Source organism: Macaca fascicularis, chromosome 9 (genome assembly GCF_037993035.2).
Source record: "Macaca fascicularis isolate 582-1 chromosome 9, T2T-MFA8v1.1".
Classification (NCBI taxonomy): domain Eukaryota; kingdom Metazoa; phylum Chordata; class Mammalia; order Primates; family Cercopithecidae; genus Macaca; species Macaca fascicularis.
The window spans coordinates 101637486-101656736 of record NC_088383.1 but is presented as its reverse complement, the minus strand read 5'-3'; the positions used below and the strand labels follow the sequence as shown (position 1 = coordinate 101656736).

The 19251-nt window shown below is 37.4% G+C and overlaps 1 protein-coding gene across 10 annotated transcripts in view; it reads right to left on the bottom strand.

Moving 5' to 3' along the window:
* Positions 1-19251, bottom strand: part of EXOC6 (exocyst complex component 6) — a 216714-nt gene that overhangs the window by 174623 nt on the left and 22840 nt on the right. For 2 of the 10 annotated variants that reach the window (XR_012417949.1, XM_065521150.2), the window contains exon 2: positions 12903-13056. The exons of the other annotated variants lie outside the window; for them this stretch is intronic. Coding sequence is in view for 1 of the 2 variants with exons in the window: in XM_065521150.2 (XP_065377222.1) it covers positions 12903-13056 (154 nt within the window). In the remaining variant the exon portion in view is untranslated. The remainder of the gene's footprint in view (positions 1-12902; positions 13057-19251) is intronic. 10 annotated transcript variants of the gene reach the window in all.

Genomic DNA, 19251 nt, shown 5'->3' with positions numbered 1-19251 from the left:
AACCTGGGAAGAAGCAGAGGTTGCAATGAGCCAAGATTGCGCCACTGCACTCCGGCCTGGGCGACAGAGAAAGACTCCATCTCAAAAAAAAAAAAAAAAAAAGAGATGACTTTAACCTTCATGTGAACAGAGAACAAAGATGGCTTATGCCACACTAAAGATTTTACTTACGTATTTTAATTTTAGCAACTAGGAATGTATAAAAATACTGTATGTGTCTCAAAAGTATAGCTAAAAAAATTTTAAGTACCAAACACATTTTCTATCTTCATTATATCAACTCTTGAAAACGAAAAGTTTTCAAAGTTTAAACATGAGTTAATTCACTGTAACTGATCATAAATTGGCTTTAGGGAATTTAAACGAAGTATCTTGCAGAGATACTTTCTTGAGTTGTGTGTTTAGGGCTCCACCTAGTGGTAGTAAAATAAATAGAAAAAGAAAGATAAGATATTAAAATGTTAAAATTGTTTCACTGGAAATTAATGCTTTTATCATCAAATCAAATGTCTTAACTGAGAAACTACTGCCACTTTAAATTTTTTTGGAAAGATGCTATATTCTGTAAATAAATGACTTAGTAATCATACTCCACAGTATTTTTTTTTTTAAGGAAAAGTTCCCTTTCTGATGAAAACAAACATTCATGATGTACTACTGTGAAAAAAAAACCTCATCACTGGCAACATATTATATACTTTTTTTGTTAAAAATCACGTAATATCCTTACACTATTTTGGGTATCTTTTTAATTCACTGCAATCGTCATTGAAAAGAATAAATCCATTACAACTGTGAAGAAAATAAAAGGTATTTACTGTTTTTTACTAAAATAATGTCTACACTTTGAGGAAAATCTGATATAATCTCAAAGTATCTAATTCAAATGTCCCGAAATTACTTATATTTACTAGAGTAGTATAGTTTCTTTTCTAGACAAAATAAAAATGGCTTTTCTCTGTCCCAGAATACTTTGTTCATTAACAGAATAGATATACTGGTCACATAACCATAAAAGAGCATGGTCAGGGGCTACATCTGCATAGAGTGTAATGTGAGAAAGTACCTAGAGCAATTGCCATTAAAATGCTAGTCACTGGCTGACTTTCTCATGTATTTTACTAATGTCGATCAACTGCTTTTAAGAAAAAACAAAGACTAGCAAAAAAATGGCCTTACAAATACCGGAAAACTAGAAGAAGAAATGTTGTTCAGGCATCCCTGGGCATTGACACTGTTTGTGTCAACTGACACCTTTTGGTGTCAAAGCTTTCTACAAACCTTTATCAGAAAACAAAACTTTAGGCCAGGAACAGTGGCTCAAACCTGTAATCCCAGCACTTTGGGACGCCGAGGCAGGTGAATCACTTGAGGTCAGGAGTTTGAGACCAGCCTGGCCAACATGGTGAAACCCTGTTTCCAGCAAAAATACAAAACAATTAGCCAGTCGTGGTGGCACGCACCTGTAGTCCCAGCTACTCAGGAGGCTGAGGCAAGAGAATCGCTTAAACCCAGGAGGCAGAGGCTGCAGTGAGCCAAGATCGCACCACCACTGCACTCCAGCCTGGGCAACAGAGCAAGACTCCATCTCAAAAAAGAAAAGAAAAGAACAAAACAAAAAGAAAACAAAACTTAACTCTTTTACCCCTGACAAAATACTATCAGTTACTTCTGACTTCCTTTGGATGCTTTTTAATGTCATTTTATACCTTTTCAAACACTAATCTATTTTCTGCCAGTTTTTCAAATGATACATTAGCCTTAAGTTTGTATTTCTATCAATAAAAAATTGCTTTCACATTCTTCTGAGCATTCTTCATTCTTCCAGTATAGGCAGTTTTACTATTATTTCACCAGTTCTTCAAATGGCATATCAAGCTTAATTTCTAGCATATCAATCTTAATTTTATATTTCTCATAATTAGTAATTAAACTTTGGTATTTCATATTAGTAAGAGTACATATGAGACTTCTTTAGCAATTTCACATTTAAACTGAATTCTTTTCAGATTCTAGGTACTAATCTTATTGACTAATACTGAAATTTTGGTTACTAACTATAAACTATATTTTTCTGAATATTAAATATATTTATATAGGACAACTAACCATGTGATAATTACCAGCTTTTGACAAACTAAACATTCTTTAGAATGCTGCTATAAAGACAGTTTTAAAAGCAAACACACACACCAAAAAAACAGAATAGAAATTACCAAAAGCTATTAAAATCATCCTATCCAATACACATCACTTGCTGTCAATATCAAAATGATTTCAAAATATAGAATTTAGATGTATCAGTAAATGTGGTAAATTCACCAAATTCTCCTGCAACAAATTAGTTCACAATGGATTTAAAGCCAAGATTTGGAAACATTACTTTAAACAGAAGCACATGAATTGTTACAGTTCTTTCAGAATAGGACATACCTAGGCCCCAAGTATGAAAGGGCAGTTATATAGCAAATAGTAAGCTTTCTGAGATGGAGAACATTGCCCTACATTGCCCAGATAAAGTTATCAGCAGTTTTCTGTGCCTCCTGTATGGATCCTGAAAAGTAGCAGAAGCTACACTGAGACAGTTTCCAGTAAATCTTTGTATTCTTTGTGATATAAATTGAGAATCTGATCTAATCTTTCAGTGGAGCAGCCTCTGCAATATCAATTTATAATCCACTTGAAACCCTGAAGTTAGACTCAGAAGTGAGACTTGAAACACTGCAGCTCTCTTCAGTAGCCTCCAAATATACTTAAGAAACACAAAATTTCAGTAACAACCATGTGAGAAACAAAGGGCTAAAATATTATTTAAAGATAGTAAATAAATTATCATTAGAGAGATGGGGTCTTTTTTCATAAAGCCACATGATATGGAATTATTTTCTTTTAAACAACAAATAGTACAGACACCACTTCCCTATCTCCTTTTTTTTTTTTTTTTTTTTTTTTTGAGACAGAGCCTCACTCATGTTGCCCAGGCTGGAGTGCAGTGGCGCGATCTTGGCTCACTGCAACCTCTGCCTCCCAGTTTCAAGTGATTCTCCTGCTTCAGCCTCCCAAATAGTTGGGCTTACACGCACCTGCCATAATGCCTGGCTAATTTTTGTATTTTTAGTAGAGACGGGGTTTCACCATGTTGACCAGCGTGGTCTTGAACTCCTGACCTCAGATGATCCACTCGCTTTGGCCTCCCACAGTACTGGGATTACAGGCATAAGCCACTGCGCCTGGCCACCACCTCCCTATCTTAAATGCACAAAAGGTCTGCTCAAAGTAGCCACTCAATCTTGGAATAAAAATATTTCTACTACAGTAGTCAACAATATGAAATACTAAGAAAAAAATCTATATAAAAGTATCATATCCAGTACTCCTAACATTTTTTCAACCATTTTATCAAATACAGCAAACATGAATAACAACCTTCCCATAACATTCCCTGATTGTGTTAGTCTGTCCTCATGCTGCTAATAAAGACATACTCGAGACTGGGGGATTGATAAAGAAAAAGAGATTTAATGGACTCACAGTTTCACATGTCTGTGGAGGCCTCAGGAAACTTACAATCATGGCAGAAGAAAAGGCCAACATGTTCTTCTTCACATGGCAGCCTGGAGAAGAAGAATGAGAGCCAAGCAAAGGGGGAAGCCCCTTATAAAACCATCAGATTTCATAAGAACTTACTATCAAGAGAACAGGATGGGAGAAACCATCCCCATGATTCAATATCTCCACTTGGTCCCTCTCATGACAAGTGGGGATTATGGGAACTACAATTTAAGAAGAGATTTGAGTGGGGACACAGTCAAACTATATTGCTGATACTCTGCAATCCAGAAGCAAATAAGAAATACAATCGCTCCAAGGAAATAATAGGTAGGTCAAGAAAAGATTCCTTCTACCAATATCAAGTACTGTGTAAGTGCATAAGCAATAGAAACTGAAAATGAAGTGCAGAAAACAGGCATATACACAGGCAACTTTAATACAGAGCACAATTATTCCTTAAATCATTAAAATTTACCTACACTGAACCTATTCTTCAGAGAGGCAAGAAAGTAAATGAAGTAGTATTATGACATAGGTCCAAAATTCTTTGCACATCTTATAATAAGAGGAAGGGTCTACACTCCCTTCCTTTAATCTGGGCAGGCTTGTGACTACTTTCACCAATGGAATATGACAGAAGTGACACTATGTGACTTCAAAGACTAGAAAAGGCCATGCAATATCTACCTGCCTCCTTTAGACACTTAATCTGGAGAAAGCCATCCACTATGTAAGAAATCTGACTATCCTAAAAATGACAAGCTGGAGAGGCCACATGTAGCCACTCCCAAATGACAGCCACAGCAACTGCCAGCAATGTGAGTGAGCCATCTTGGCTGTCTAGTACAGTTGAGCCTTCAGATTACTTCAGTCCCAGCAGGTAGCTGACAGCAACCAATATCCATTTGACTACAACCACATAAGAGACCCCAACCTACAACTGCCCAGCCAAGTCTTTCCTGAATTCCTAAAAAAAAAAAAAAAAAAAAAAAGTTTTCATGTAGAATACAAATTAGTTGGAAACTTGCATAAAATATTTAAAATAGTATTAAATTTAAAATCTTTCCCAAGATAATTCCTTTTTTCTCCATTTTTTTCCCTTTTGGCACTAATGCTTTTTGATGCTGTCCTAAACTTATTTTCTACCCCCTGGATGCCCTTTCCCCTCTACATGCTTCAATACTAATTTTAAACTGCCTTCAAATTTCAGCTCCAGACAGCTCCTTAATGCTAATTTCGTAAATAGCTATACTGGATAACTTTCCCATTACCAGGAATTTTCCCAGTTTTTTTTTTTTACATAAGGTCTATATTACATTATCTTTTATTAATATGTACAACACATCAAACTTACTCTCCCCCTACTTAGTGTATATTTTATCTTCTAAGGTCCTTGAGAACTGAAGGTGTCTTCTATTTCTACATCCAATTCACAAGTGTTGTGAGGATATAAACTACAAATCTTAATAAAAAAAACAGGCTCACTAGAGGGCACCCTTTACCAAAAAGTAACCTCTAGAAATCCAAGTACAGTCGGCCCTCTGTATCTGGGGGTTCCGTATCCCTGGATTCAACCAGCCACAGATGGAAAATATTCGAGGAAAAAAAATGGGTGGTTGCGTCTATACTAAACACGTACAAACTTTTGTTCTTGCCATTATTCTCTATCCAATACAGTAAACCACTATTTACACAACATTTACATTGTTATTAGGTATTATATGTAATCTAGAGATGACTTAAAGTACATAGGAGGATATGCATAGGTTATATGTAAATATTATACCATTTTATATAGGAGACTACACCATCCATGGATTTTGGTATTCACGCCGGTTCCCGGAAACAAATTCCTACAAAAACCAAGATGACTGTGTTTTCCTTTAGTACTGCATCAAAATATGATGTGAATCTCATACTCAACCTGATCAACAACTAAGTATTATGAAATCAAAATAAAAATAAAATTTCCCCATTTTTTGAAGTGGTTTTACCCTGTTACCTATTGCTTTAATATAACTTTTTTTAAAAAAGCATAGAACAGAATTATAAACAGCACAAAAACTATCTGGCAATTCTAGGCTCCTATGGGTAAGTATAAACAACATAGCACAGAATAAACTTTTATACATTACAGAGTACCTGACATACAACAGGCATTCAAATATTGAAAGAACACATATAATAATTTTACTAAAGAATATCTTAAAATCAGTGTTTGAATTTACAATAAATATATAAAAGTTACATATATGAAAACTGATGAGAAATCAGTACTGATGGATAAGATCCACAAGGAATTGAATATCAATCAAATACAAACAAAAACATATTTTACTTGTCTTCTCCATCAGCACTAGAAAATCTACAAAAGATGATTTGTTATGATTTATTCATGTTAGATGTCATATATGAGGATAATACTGAAATTACTGAATGAAAAATAACCTAAATTTTCTAACAGACCTATGAGTTTTTTTTTCTCTTTTAGAGACAGAGTCTTACTCTGTTGCCCAGGCTGGAGTGCAGTGGTGTGATCACAGCCCACTGCAGGTTCGACCTCAGGCCCAAGTGATCCTCTCACCTCAGCCTCTCCAGTAGCTTTGACCACAGGTGTGCACCACCACGCCCAACTAATTTTCTTAAAATTCTGCAGGGACGTGGTCTCCCTATGTTGCCCAGGCTAGTCTCGAGGGATCCTCCAGTCTCAGCCTTCCAAAGTGCTGGGATTACAGGTGTGAACCACCACAACTGGCCTCTATAAGCCTTTTAACCTACTTCTAAACTATATAATAACATTAGCATTTTATAGGGGGAAAATATTAAGCAAAGTTAATGTTTAAAAAGATAATTTTTGGCAGTCCTGGCAAAGACAACATTGTGTAAAGTATATCCTGAGGTGGAAGCAAGAACTTTACTAAATTGCAGAAAATTTTAAAAACGAAAGCCAGATGCAAATATATTTAATTCTAACTTTGAAACAAAGAACCCCCTGAAATATATATATATTTCTAAAGACTTTTATTAACAAGTGGCCTCAGTTTGCTGATTTCTTTGAAAAAAAGTGATAAGCTCTTATTACAAATTAAAAATGAAGTTCTTAAAAATCTTAACTTGACTAGGTATAAAACCATTTTAAAACCTTTAAGGTATATTGAGAAAAACCTGGCTTAAAAAAACAACACATTTGTCACTGTTACAAGTAAATAGGCATGGGCAGGGCAGGAGAGGGCTCTCCCCGCCACCCACCAGAAATGTCAGGTGATAGTTTGAGAACTATCGCATTGTCTCTCTAAAAATGATAATTTGGCACCCCCAGGAAGAAGCCACTTCCTAGGCATGCATGTGTGATAAGAGACAAAAATGGTGAAGTATGATCTTCCAGGGGCGCACTCCACCAAAACAGGAAAGGAAACCTCAGATGGGCATGCGTATCACTCCCTAAACACACTGCGTGTGCTCAATTCCAAAGGGTAAGGAGGGCACTGGGCATGCGGAAAGTCCACCCTAAGGGAAGAATCATGGGAAAGGGGGAGCCTATAAAGTCCTAGGATCAAGTTTAAGGCCCCTTTTTTTGCTGTCTTCTTTTGCCCTCTTCTCTGTCTTGGACCTTCATGTGCCTGCTTGGCATCATTACCAAAAGGAGATGTCCACAGGGACCTTTCTTGCCAAAGACAACCTAGAAAGAACTGCAATGAAGAGGATAAGGAAAATCAAGTAGATGAGACTCAAGATCAGCAGTCACCTCACCATCAGTACTGTAGCAACTTCAAATTACTGATGCAGATGCTCAGAAAAACCTAAACCATAACATGGCAAACAAACAAAAGCAGTCAATCCACCAGCTAGAATTCATCCACTCCCAAGGCTGAGCAGGGCAAGGATAAATAAATGCCGGTTTACCATCTCTACCATCATCCAGTTTAATTATCCAACAAGAAGAAATGAATAGAAAATTCCAGCAATAGGAAATGGAACAAAAGATTGGAGCTGAAGACCTTAAGTGCTTGCTTTTTGCCCACAGACCAGATAACTGGAACTATCTGCATTATCTATGTAACATAAGGTTTGTATTATTTTTACCTAAAGACATATCCTTTTCATAATAACAAAATACATTTTTAAAACTAAATATGCAATATATATACACACATTTAATTTGCTAAATGTTTTCCAAAGCAAAAGAATTTTGCCGGCCGGGCGCGGTGGCTCAAGCCTGTAATCCCAGCACTTTGGGAGGCCGAGGCGGGCGGATCACAAGGTCAGGAGATCGAGACCACAGTGAAACCCCGTCTCTACTAAAAATACAAAAAATTAGCCGGGCGCGGTGGCGGGCGCCTGTAGTCCCAGCTACTCAGGAGGCTGAGGCAGGAGAATGGCGGGAACCCGGGAGGCGGAGCTTGCAGTGAGCCGAGATCGCGCCACTGCACTCCAGCCTGGGCAACAGCGTGAGACTCCGTCTCAAAAAAAAAAAAAAAAAAAAAAAAAGAATTTTGCCATATAAGTATATCCAGAAGTAGTATGGAGGAAAACAAAAATAGTTAGTGATATAAGGCTGATCCCAACTCCCATCACTGTCCCTGACCACACAGTCCACTTTCATTGGTCATTTCTCAGCACTGCAGAAGAATCAGAAAGAAAACAAGAAGTTGAAAAAGGGCAATTCCCACTCAAAAGCAGAATATAAATAACAAAACAAAAAATAAAAATCATCTTTTTCCATCCATATTAGTGCTTTGCAATCTACAAAGCAATTCTGCATACATCACTGCATTTGATATCAAGAACCTAGAGAAGTATAAAGGACAACTGGTTTTACATCTATGTCACAGACGAAGAAAATGAGCCTCAAAGAAGTTAAGGGATTTATTCAACACCATGTGGCTTCTAAAAGGCCAGAGCTAGGTATACAATACAAATCTTAAGACTCATAAGGAATGTTGAAGGATATTACAGGAAAAAAAAAAAAAAGGTAAAAGGACATGACTGCAAAAATCGTCATTCAGTTGCTGATATTATTTATGTTCAATGTCAGTAATACATTCATTGCTGATTTCCACAGTACCTTTCTGATTATTATGGCAATGCCTGTAGTAACGAATTCTCTTCAAATTAAGCTCCTGCACAATGAAGTGGGCAATACCAAAACATCAATACATACACTCCCTTACAAACCACAAAAGGTGGTTGCCTGCCTTCCCATTCAGGGATGACAAAAACAAAAAACAAAAAATCATTATGCAGATTCTATTAGGCTTGCTCTATCAAACTAAAAAGAACCATCCCTTCTAGTAAGACAGCCCTAAAAGCAAACTTGGTTTAAGTTCTTTTTTACCTCCGGAATGAATGAATGAGGGTATCAATGAAAAGGGAAGGTAGGAAAAGATCGCATTGCTTTGTTTTTTCCATCATTGAGAAAGGAAAAGCGGTATGCATAGGATAAAAGTGTCAGTGATTTTTCTTACACTAAGCAGCCCCTATCTCCTAAGGAAAACGAACTGGAGATTGGTCTCACTAAAGCTACTGGAGGCCTGTCCGGGAACTGCAGAGGAAGAAGGAACCTACATCACTTTACTGTAAGTTCATCTCAAGATCTGAGCCTCCTCTGCCCTAGCACAGGTTGGTCATACAGGATCCTCCCTTCCTGAGTGCAATTCTGGTCACATTCTTTAAACCCTCTCTCTTTTTTAGGTTAAAATTTAATAATGTTTTGACACTGCAGCTTTCACCATCTGATACTCCAGGTTAAAAGGCAAAGCACAGTGATTAAGAGCGTAGGCTCCGGAGTCAAATGGCCTGCATCCACATCTAGCTCTACCAATTACTGAGTGCAGGGGGCAAATGACCTAATCTATCTATCCCTACCTCAATTTCCTCAGCTGCAAATGGGTATAACAATGGTACCTGATTTGCTTCTTGTTAAGATTAAATAATGCATTTAAGTGTTTAAAACATTGGCACATAGTAAATGTTCAATAGATGTTAGCTATTATAATTACCTACATGATTACTTTTATCTCCAGGAATGAAGATCTTGACTAAGAAATTATTTTAGATTTAATATTATTTTCATAAAATTTCACACAAAATGAGAACCACTTAAATGTGCAACATAAGGAAATAATAAGCTAAGATATATGAACTTTAAAATATTAATCAACCATAAAGAATTACCTTACAGAGAGCTTATAACATTATAATAGGCATTGCCAATATTAAATTAAAAAACATGAACACACAAATACAGATATACTCACAGGACAAACTCAGAAATACACACATCAAATATGGAGTACTTTTGGTTACTCCATAAGTTTTAAGTGATTTTTATACATACACATTTGTTCTGAATGTTTAAACGAATATTTAGTATTTTTATAATCAAAAAAATTGTATTTTTATTTCGGTGAAAAAAACAGGATGAAAATTATATACAATGTAGCCACTGCTTCACTTTACTACTATTTAATAGTAATCATCATTTAATATGTTGAATAACATAACTTTGCTCAATAAATATTCAATATTTACTACATGCCCACTATACATAGAAAAAACTCAAATTAATGTCAACAATGATTATCCTTTAGTGGGAATAAAAGTGATTTTTTTCTGCTCTCTATTCTTCTATATTTTTTAAGTTTTTCTATAAAGAAAGTTTTTGCTTTTCATTAATTCAGTCCAAAAGGATTTACTAAATCTACTGTACTCATGGCATTCTGTTATGTAACACAGTAGGAACTCATGAGATATGTATGAAATCACAGGTCTCAGGGGGAATCTAATTAGGCCTATAGTCAAAATATACTTATTCATATACAAAGACATACATTTACAAACAACAAAAAAAACGCTGTGTAGCACTTTAAAAGTTCATGCTATAAGAATCCAGACATATAAAATATATGTGTGTGCATATCCACGTAGAATGCAGTATTCTAAGATGCAAACATTTCATGGAGGAAATAGGAGAGTTCAAAAATAGGTAGTATTTGAATTGGTAGAGAAAGGAGGAAGAGGGTATTCAATCATGGGTAAAGACAGACAGAAAAGAACATGGCATTGTGTATAATTCAAACAGTTTAACTGGTATGAAAGATATCTGTTGTTACTGGGAATTTCACTGTAACTCCCATACAGTGATTCTTAATCTTTATTTAGGCTGTGCCTGGGGATAGCATGACTCTTCTATAATCAAAGTTATAGTCATATCAAAGTTATATATAATAACTGATTATAGTTACAATCAAAGTTATATTTCTCCCTAGGAAAGTGCACAAACACTGCTATAATACATACCTTCTCTCTGAGAGCTGCTACCCATTGACAAGGTTGGACAAGCAGCATAGTGTCTTTCAATCAAAGTAGGGGTGTACTTCAATCACTGTAACAGGGGTGTACAATCTGATATACTCCCAGGAATTTTAAATTAACTGGAATTCATATAGTCAGGTATGTGTGTAACATATAAAAGCTATAGGTGGTCATCCTCCACCAAGCACAGAGAGAAGCAGAGAAAGTCAGACTTCACAGAAGGATGAAGACAAAGGAAGTTATCAAGGAGAAATAGAAAGAAACATGGTTTTCCACTTCTCTGTTCCAGTCTTTCAAAAAGTTTGGCTGCCCTAAAATTTTTATAAAATACCCCAGTTACCTTCACCATTTATTTTTTCATTTTTTTCTAAGCTAACTCAAGTTGGTTTGATTAACCACAACTACAAATGTTTTTTAAATCCTGGACAAAGACGCTCACATGGGTGTGCATGTGTGGGTGAGTGCACACACACACACACACACATTTCTTACAAATAAAAAAGGTTTACAGGCCGGGCGCGGTGGCTCAAGCCTGTAATCCCAGCACTTTGGGAGGCCGAGACGGGCGGATCACGAGGTCAGGAAATCGAGACCATCCTGGCTAACATGGTGAAACCCCGTCTCTACTCAAAAATACAAAAAATTAGCCGGGCGACGTGGCGGGCGCCTGTAGTCCCAGCTACTCGGGAGGCTGAGGCAGAAGAATGGCGTAAACCCGGGAGGCGGAGCTTGCAGTGAGCTGAGATCTGGCCACTGCACTCCAGCCTGGGCGACAGAGCGAGACTCCGTCTCAAAAAAAAAAAAAAAAGGTTTACAGACACCTTCATCTGACTAGTACGTTAGAGCATATCTTCCCAAATGAGTAAGTTATGAGAATACCACAATATTGATCATCTCAGCTCTCGATCTAATTTTCTGTTTGTGTCATAACATAAAGAATGCTGGGAAGCCCTACCACATAGTAATCCAGAAATAAGGGTCAAGACATGGTTTACGTTACTAGACTCCTGAGGAAAATAGCATGTCAAAGAGGTCACCAGACTGACGATGATGATGATGGTATGTCATATAAATTTTACACACTTTTAGTTTTTTCAAAACATCAACAATATTGTACTGCTAACTAAAAAACTGAAGTTAAGGTAAGTATCCTAAAATATTGTTGCTTGGTATTCAAACCAATGCTATATCCTGTAGCTGCAGAATAACTGAGAGTTTCTAGCAACTAAAGTGGGGAAACAATGTATATACATAGAATTCAAAATTCTTTTTTTTTTTTTTTTTTTTTTTTTTTTTGTGACAGGGTCTCACTCTGTCGCCCAGGCTGAAGTACAATGGTGCGATCCCAGCTCACTGCAACCTCCACCTCCCCAGTTCCAGCAATTCTCCTGCCTCAGCCTCCCAAGTAGCTGGGATTACAGGCATGTACCAACACACCTGGTTAATTTTTTAATATTTTAGTAGAGATGGGGTTTCACCATGTTGACCAGGCTGGTCTCAAACTCTTGACCTCAAGCGATCTGCCCACCTTCAGCCTCCCAAAGTGCTGGTATTACAGGCATGAGCCACTGCGCCTGGCCCAGAATCCAATTCCTTTCACCGCAGAATACTGAAAAATATTTCTTGTTTACATAATACTCACATTCTATGTGCTTTTCCATGAAATATTTCATCTAGTTTGGTACATGTGCTCATAAAATGCTTTATAAAATAATGCCCAGATGCTTCCTCTAATTTATTTGAAGACATTCTGTCAAAGAATTTTTAATGACAGAATTGATATACCTTAATATGTTTCTTAAAAGACACATTCATATCTTAAAGGATTATATGACCCTTCAAAGCATCAAGAGCAAGCAAAAGCAAAAAAGTGAAGAACGATTTTCTCTGTATTTCTGATGTTGAATTTTACTTGACTTGTTCTCACAAATAGTATCCTGTTTCCATGCACAGGAAAAAGTCTAGTGCCATGTGTTAGTCAACATTGCTTCCTATAACTAGTGTTGACATTCTGTATTACTGACATTAATACTCACTGTAATTCTGGATAACAGCACAGCACACTGATGATCATTAATGAACATCCTCCATGGTGAAACCTGAATTCATAATCAGCCAACACAGATTTGCAATAGACTTCCTCCTTCCTGTTTTTACATTCCTGACCAAAGAGGTATCTCTTCCTGTTGACTTTTGGGCATTTGGTAAAATGCAAAAAATGAGAAATGAAAATACTCACTATATTTAATTGTATTTGTCCTCTAGGATAAATTGAATTGCGAAAATAAATTTTAATTCAAAAAGTTTAAACAATTAAGTAGATTAATGAATGCAAAAATAGACTGCTTTCCTAGAAAACTTTAGAAAATTAAACAAAAATATCAGACTGACTAGAGCAGATCTAATGTGCACTTTGCATAACAGCTTACAAGATGAACTATATGCTTAACCCAAGTCTTTTACAGGAATCTTAATCTACAGTTAAGAAGAAATTCACTGAAGGGCTAACTTCACAGCAAAACAAAAAGAATACTGCTCAATCATAGAAAACAAAACAGAAAATTAATTGAATTTGCACTTATTATTTGTGCATTTATAATGCACTAATTTATAATGCTAAAGACTATAAAGTCTATAAATATCTTTATTTTTCAAAATAAAGGTATAACATTAATATTTATACACCCTAAAATTCAAAACCAAACTCATCGAACAGAAACTATAGGAGATGCAAGAAGAAAGAGAAACAAGTTAATAAAAGGGGACTTTAACATACCTTTCTCAATCCAAGAATGATCAGGTAAAAAATAACATGAGAGTTTAGAAGATATAATGAACTTAATTAATAAGACATGTATGTGTATAAAACTATGAAGCCTAATAAAAAAGCATACTTTATTTTCAAGAGCACATAGAATGCTCATGAAAACTAACCATATATTAAGCCACTAATAAAACCTCAATTAATTTTAAAGAATAGAATAAAAACAGACTAAGCTAACTATAATGTAATAAAACTAGAAATCAGTAGCAAAATTTAACAAATAAAAAAGACTCTCTACACTTGGAAAGTTATAAAAAAACACACACTATGAAAAAACTTTTGGATCAAAGGGGAAAGAAATACAGCAGAACTGCTTTAAAGGGGCAATAAGGGAGATATAGCAGAACATGTAGAATACACCTAGAGCAATTGTCAGTGAGGAAGAATAGCATTAAATAATAACATCAATAAATGAATTAGGTACAGAATGCAAAAAGCCAGGAAAAGAATAAAAGAATGGAAAGAATCGGCCAGGCGCGGTGGCTCAAGCCTGTAATCCCAGCACTTTGGGAGGCCAAGACGGGTGGATCACGAGGTCAGGAGTTCGAGACCATCCTGGCTAACACGGTGAAACCCCGTCTCTACTAAAAAATACAAAAAACTAGCCGGGCGAGGTGGCGGGCGCCTGTAGTACCGGCTACTCGGGAGGCTGAGGCAGGAGAATGGCATAAAAACCCGGGAGGCAGAGCTTGCAGTGAGCTGAGATCCGGCCACTGCACTCCAGCCTGGGCGACACAGCGAGACTCCGTCTCAAAAAAAAAAAAAAAAAAAAAGAATGGAAAGAATCATTAAAAATAAAAGCAGAAAAGAATGAGCTAGAAAATAGAAAATGTGTGGAACTACTAAATCCAAAAACAGCTTTTTAAAAAAATCAGCAAAACAGAAAAACCACTAGTTAACCAAACAAAAGGGGAAAACAATGACTGAAATTACAAATACACAAAATTTAAATTTAAATACAAAAAATACTAAAATTAGGACTGACAAGTGGGATATAACCATTGAAAGAGAAGAAATTATTATTATTATTGTTATTTTTCTTTGAGACAGAATCTCGCTCTGTCACTCAGGCTGGAGTACAGTGGCACGATCTCGTCTCACTGCAACCTCCACCTTCCAGGCTCAAGCAATTCACCTGCCTCAGCCGATCTCGTCTCACTGCAACCTCCACCTTCCAGGCTCAAGCAATTCACCTGCCTCAGCCTCCGGAATGGCTAGGATTACAGGTGTCCACCACCACACCCACTAATTTTTGCATTTTCAGTAGAGACAGGGTTTCATCATGTTGGCCAAGCTGGTCTCGATCTCATGGACTCAAGTGATCCTCCAGCCTCAGTCTCCCAAAGTGCTGGGATTACTGGCGTGAGCCACCACAACAGGCCTATACTTTTTTTTTTTTTTTTTGAGACAGGGTCTTATTCTGTTGCCCAGGCAGGAGTGCAGGAACATAATCATAGCTCACTCCAGCCCCAACCTCCCACCTCAGCCTCTCAAGTAGCTGAGACCACAGGTGTCCAGCTAATGTAGTTTTTGTTTGTTTGTTGTAGATAATGGGTTTCCCTATGTTGCCCAGACTGGTCTCAAACACCTGGGCACAAATGATCCTCCCACTTCAGCCTCCCAAAGTGCTGTGATTATAGGCATGAGTCACCGTGCTGGGCCAAAATCTTATTTTTAGTAAGACTGCACAAGTCTACTCAAATTTGATAAACTTGAAGAAATAATTTTTCAAAAGAATACAACTTATTGACCCTCCAGAGAGAAAGTCTAAAACAGACCAATTATCACAGAAGAAACAGAAAAAAGAGTTAAAAGACTCCTCTACCAAAAGCACCAGATCCATTGATTTTCACAGGGGTAATTCAGAGAAACTTTAAAAAATAGATAACATCAGCCAGGCGCGGTGGCTCACACCTGTAATCCCAGCACTTTGGGAGGCCAAGGTAGGTGGATCACAAGGTCAGGAGATCGACACCATCCTGGTCAACATGATGAAACCCCATCTCTACTAAAAATACAAAAATTAGTTGGGTGTGATGGCACGTGCCTGTAATCCCAGCTACTCAGGAGGCTGAGGCAGGAAAATCGCTTTGAACCAGGGAGTCGGAGGTTGCAGTGAGCCGAGATCGCATCACTGCACTCCAGCCTGGCAACACAGCAAGACACCATATCAAAAAAAAAAAAAAAAGATAACACCAACACTAATTATATAATGCCAAAAAAAGAAAAACTTCCAATTTTGTTTAATGAAATGAGTGTAACATTGATTCAAAGATCTGAAAAAGTCTGCACCAATGTGCAAAGTGCACCGAAGTGCAAACTACAAAGCAATCTCGCTTATAAATATCAATGCAAAAAATCTTTAAAAGCATACTAGCCAACAGAATTCAAAAACACATTGAAAGAGCAAATCATCATGACCAAATGGGGTTTATACTAAGAAGCAGGACTATTTCAATAATAGGAAATCCATTAATAAACTCAATCATACTGATGGAGCAAATAAGAAAAAATCATATGACCATCTCCACAGATGCAGAAGAAACATCTGACAAAATTAAACAGCCTTTCTTGCTAATAAAAGCAGTATTGGTGAATAATTCCTTAACATGATAAAATACAAATACCTCAGCTCAAAAGCCAGAGCTGGTCCTCACGCAGTGGGTCACGCCTATAATCCCAGCACTTTGGGAAGCCGAGGTGGGCGGATCAACTGAGGTCAGGAGTTCAAGACCAACCTGGCCAACATGGTGAAACCCTGTCTCTACTAAAAAAAATACAAAAATTAGCCAGGCATGGTGGTGGGCACCCACCTACTCAGGAGACCAAGGCAGGAGAAACACTTGAACCCAGGAGGCAGAGGTTGCAGTGAGCTGAGATCGTACCACTGCACTCCAGCCTGGACAACAGAGTGAGACTCTATCTCAAAAAACAAAACAAAAAAAAAATGCCCACAAGCCAGAGTTATCCTGATAAAGAAATACTAAAGGTTTCCCCTGCTAAAGTCAGGAAAAAAAGATGTTGTTAAGTCGAGCTTGTATCTTCAACAATGAAAGGCAGTTTCAGAGACTTGTGTACTCCAAACTATTGACACTTCACAAAACAGATTCTAAAAGTTAAATACAGAATTACCATTTGACCCAACAATTCCACTCTTAGGTGATTCCCCCAAACACTGAACATAGGCATTCAACTAAAATTTGTACATGAATGTTCATAGCAGCATATTCTCAACCACCGAAAGGTAGAAACAAATGTCCATCAATGAATGAATGAATAAATAAAATGTGGAATGTCTATATAATGAGAATTATGCAGCCATAAAAAGAATAGTACTTTTTTCCTTGAGACAGGGTTTTTCTTGATATTGCCCACATAGCTGTCCATATGGACTGCTATAACTAAATACTGTAGACTGGGTAGCTTACAGACAACAGAAATTTCTTTCTCACAGCTCTGGAGGTTGGGAAGTACAAGATCACAGCAGTTTCAGTGTCTAGTGAGTTGTGGTTCATAGATGGTGCCTTGTAACTGCATCCTCGCATGGTAGAAGGGGCAAGCTAGCTCTCGGAATCTCTCTCTCTCTTTCCTAAGACTACTACTAGTCCCATTCATGAGTGATGTGCCCTCATAACTACCACCCAAATGCCCTACCTACTAATACTATCACATTGGTGATTTAGGTTTTAATATATGAATTATGGTGGGGGGACATGAAACTTCAGACATAACAAGTACTGATTCATGCTACAATATAGATGAGCATGCTAAAGTGGAAGAAGCCAGACACACACAAAAACCACATATTATATTCTTCTATTACATGAAATATCCAAAATAGGTAAAATCATAGTACAGAAAGCAGAAAACTGGTTGCCAGGGGCTAGAAGAAGAGAGAAAATGAAGAGTGACTATTTAATGTGTACAAGGTTTCTTTCTGTAATGATGAAAAATGTTTTAAAACTAGATAGAGACGATGGCTGCACAGCACTCTGAATGTACTAAATGTCACTGAAATACACATTTTAAAATGGCTTTTTTTTTACATTGATGTTAACTCTATTTAGGAAAAAAAATAAAACAAGAATAATATTTGAGGGGGATACACTTCTGCAATAACAGTGTGAGGATATTCACAAACCTGTTCCCTAACAAAACAACCCTAATTCCACAAACCTGTTCCTTAATGAAACAACCCTAATTCCACAAACCTGTTCCCTAATGAAACAACTCTAACTAATGAAAATTATTTTTAGAAACACCATTTGAATTTCTGAAAATTGTCGTAAGAGCATACAGCAAAAGAAGAAACATTTATCCAAGAAAATCTACTGCATACTTGGTAAGAACAGTAAGAGTTTGTGGCCCTTGACCCATGACCCACAACCACCTTTTCCCAACCACCTGTTCAGGTGACAGATCTACCCAGGTGGGAGTGGCTAAGAAGGTGGGGCTCTCTTTCCCACCAGGGTTTCAGTCAAGAGCCAAAGAAAGGGCAGGCATTCAGAATTTCTTACCCCTACCCCAACTGTGTTGCAGAACCAAAAAACAAGGTGAGTGTGGCAGAGAGAATAAGGGCTCCATTCTTCCAACCAGTCCTCCTTCATCCACCCAGCCCCTGGAGGATGTCATAGAACAGAAGCTATACCACAGTAATAACAACCACCGATATTGGGGACCCAGCTGCCCTCACCTCGGCCTGCTCATACCAGAGAGGCTCCACACTGAGAGAGGCAAGCCAAGACCAGAGACTGCCATCTCACCCAGCACCATGCTCTTAAAGCAAGGATATCACTCCAAAAGAGGAAGGCCACTGTTCGTGCCCGCAGATCTAGAGCAGTGGCTCAAGGATTATAATCGGGGGTGAGGCAGAAGGTAAGTACAAAGAGCTCCAAAGAACTCCTCAAAGAAAAATAGAAAATCTGAATTACTTTTGATAGTTTGTGTTTTTCTAGGAATTTGTTGTGTTTCATTTAGATTGTTTTAGTTGTTGACATAAAATTGTTCCTAACTTTTTCTTATTTTTAGTTCTGTAACGTTCTCTCTTGTTCTTGAATTGAGTAATTTGAGTCTTTGTTTTTTTCTTGGTCATTCTAGCGAAAGGTTTGTCACTTTTGTTGATCTTTTCAGAGAACCAACTCTGTTTTATTGATTTTTTTTTTGTCTATTGTTTTTGTTTTTTCTTTTTTTCTTTTTTTTTTTTTGAGATGGAGTCTCGCGCTGTTGCCCAGGCTGCAGTGCAGTAGCGCAATCTTGGCTCGCTGCAACCTCGGCCTCCTGCGTTCAAGCGATTCTACTGTTTCAGCCTCTCAAGTAGCTAGGATTACAGGCACACGCCACCATGCCTGGCTAATTTTTATATTTTTAGTAGAGATGGGGTTTGCCATGTTGGCCAGGCTGGTCTTGAACTCCTGACCTCAGGTGATCCGCCTGCCTTTGCTTCCCAAATTTCTGGGATTGCAGGTGTGAGCCAGTGCCCCTGGCCTCTCTGTTGTTTTTCTGTTACATTTACATCTATCTAATCTTTATTACTTTCTTTCTTCTCCTTGTTTTGGGTTAAG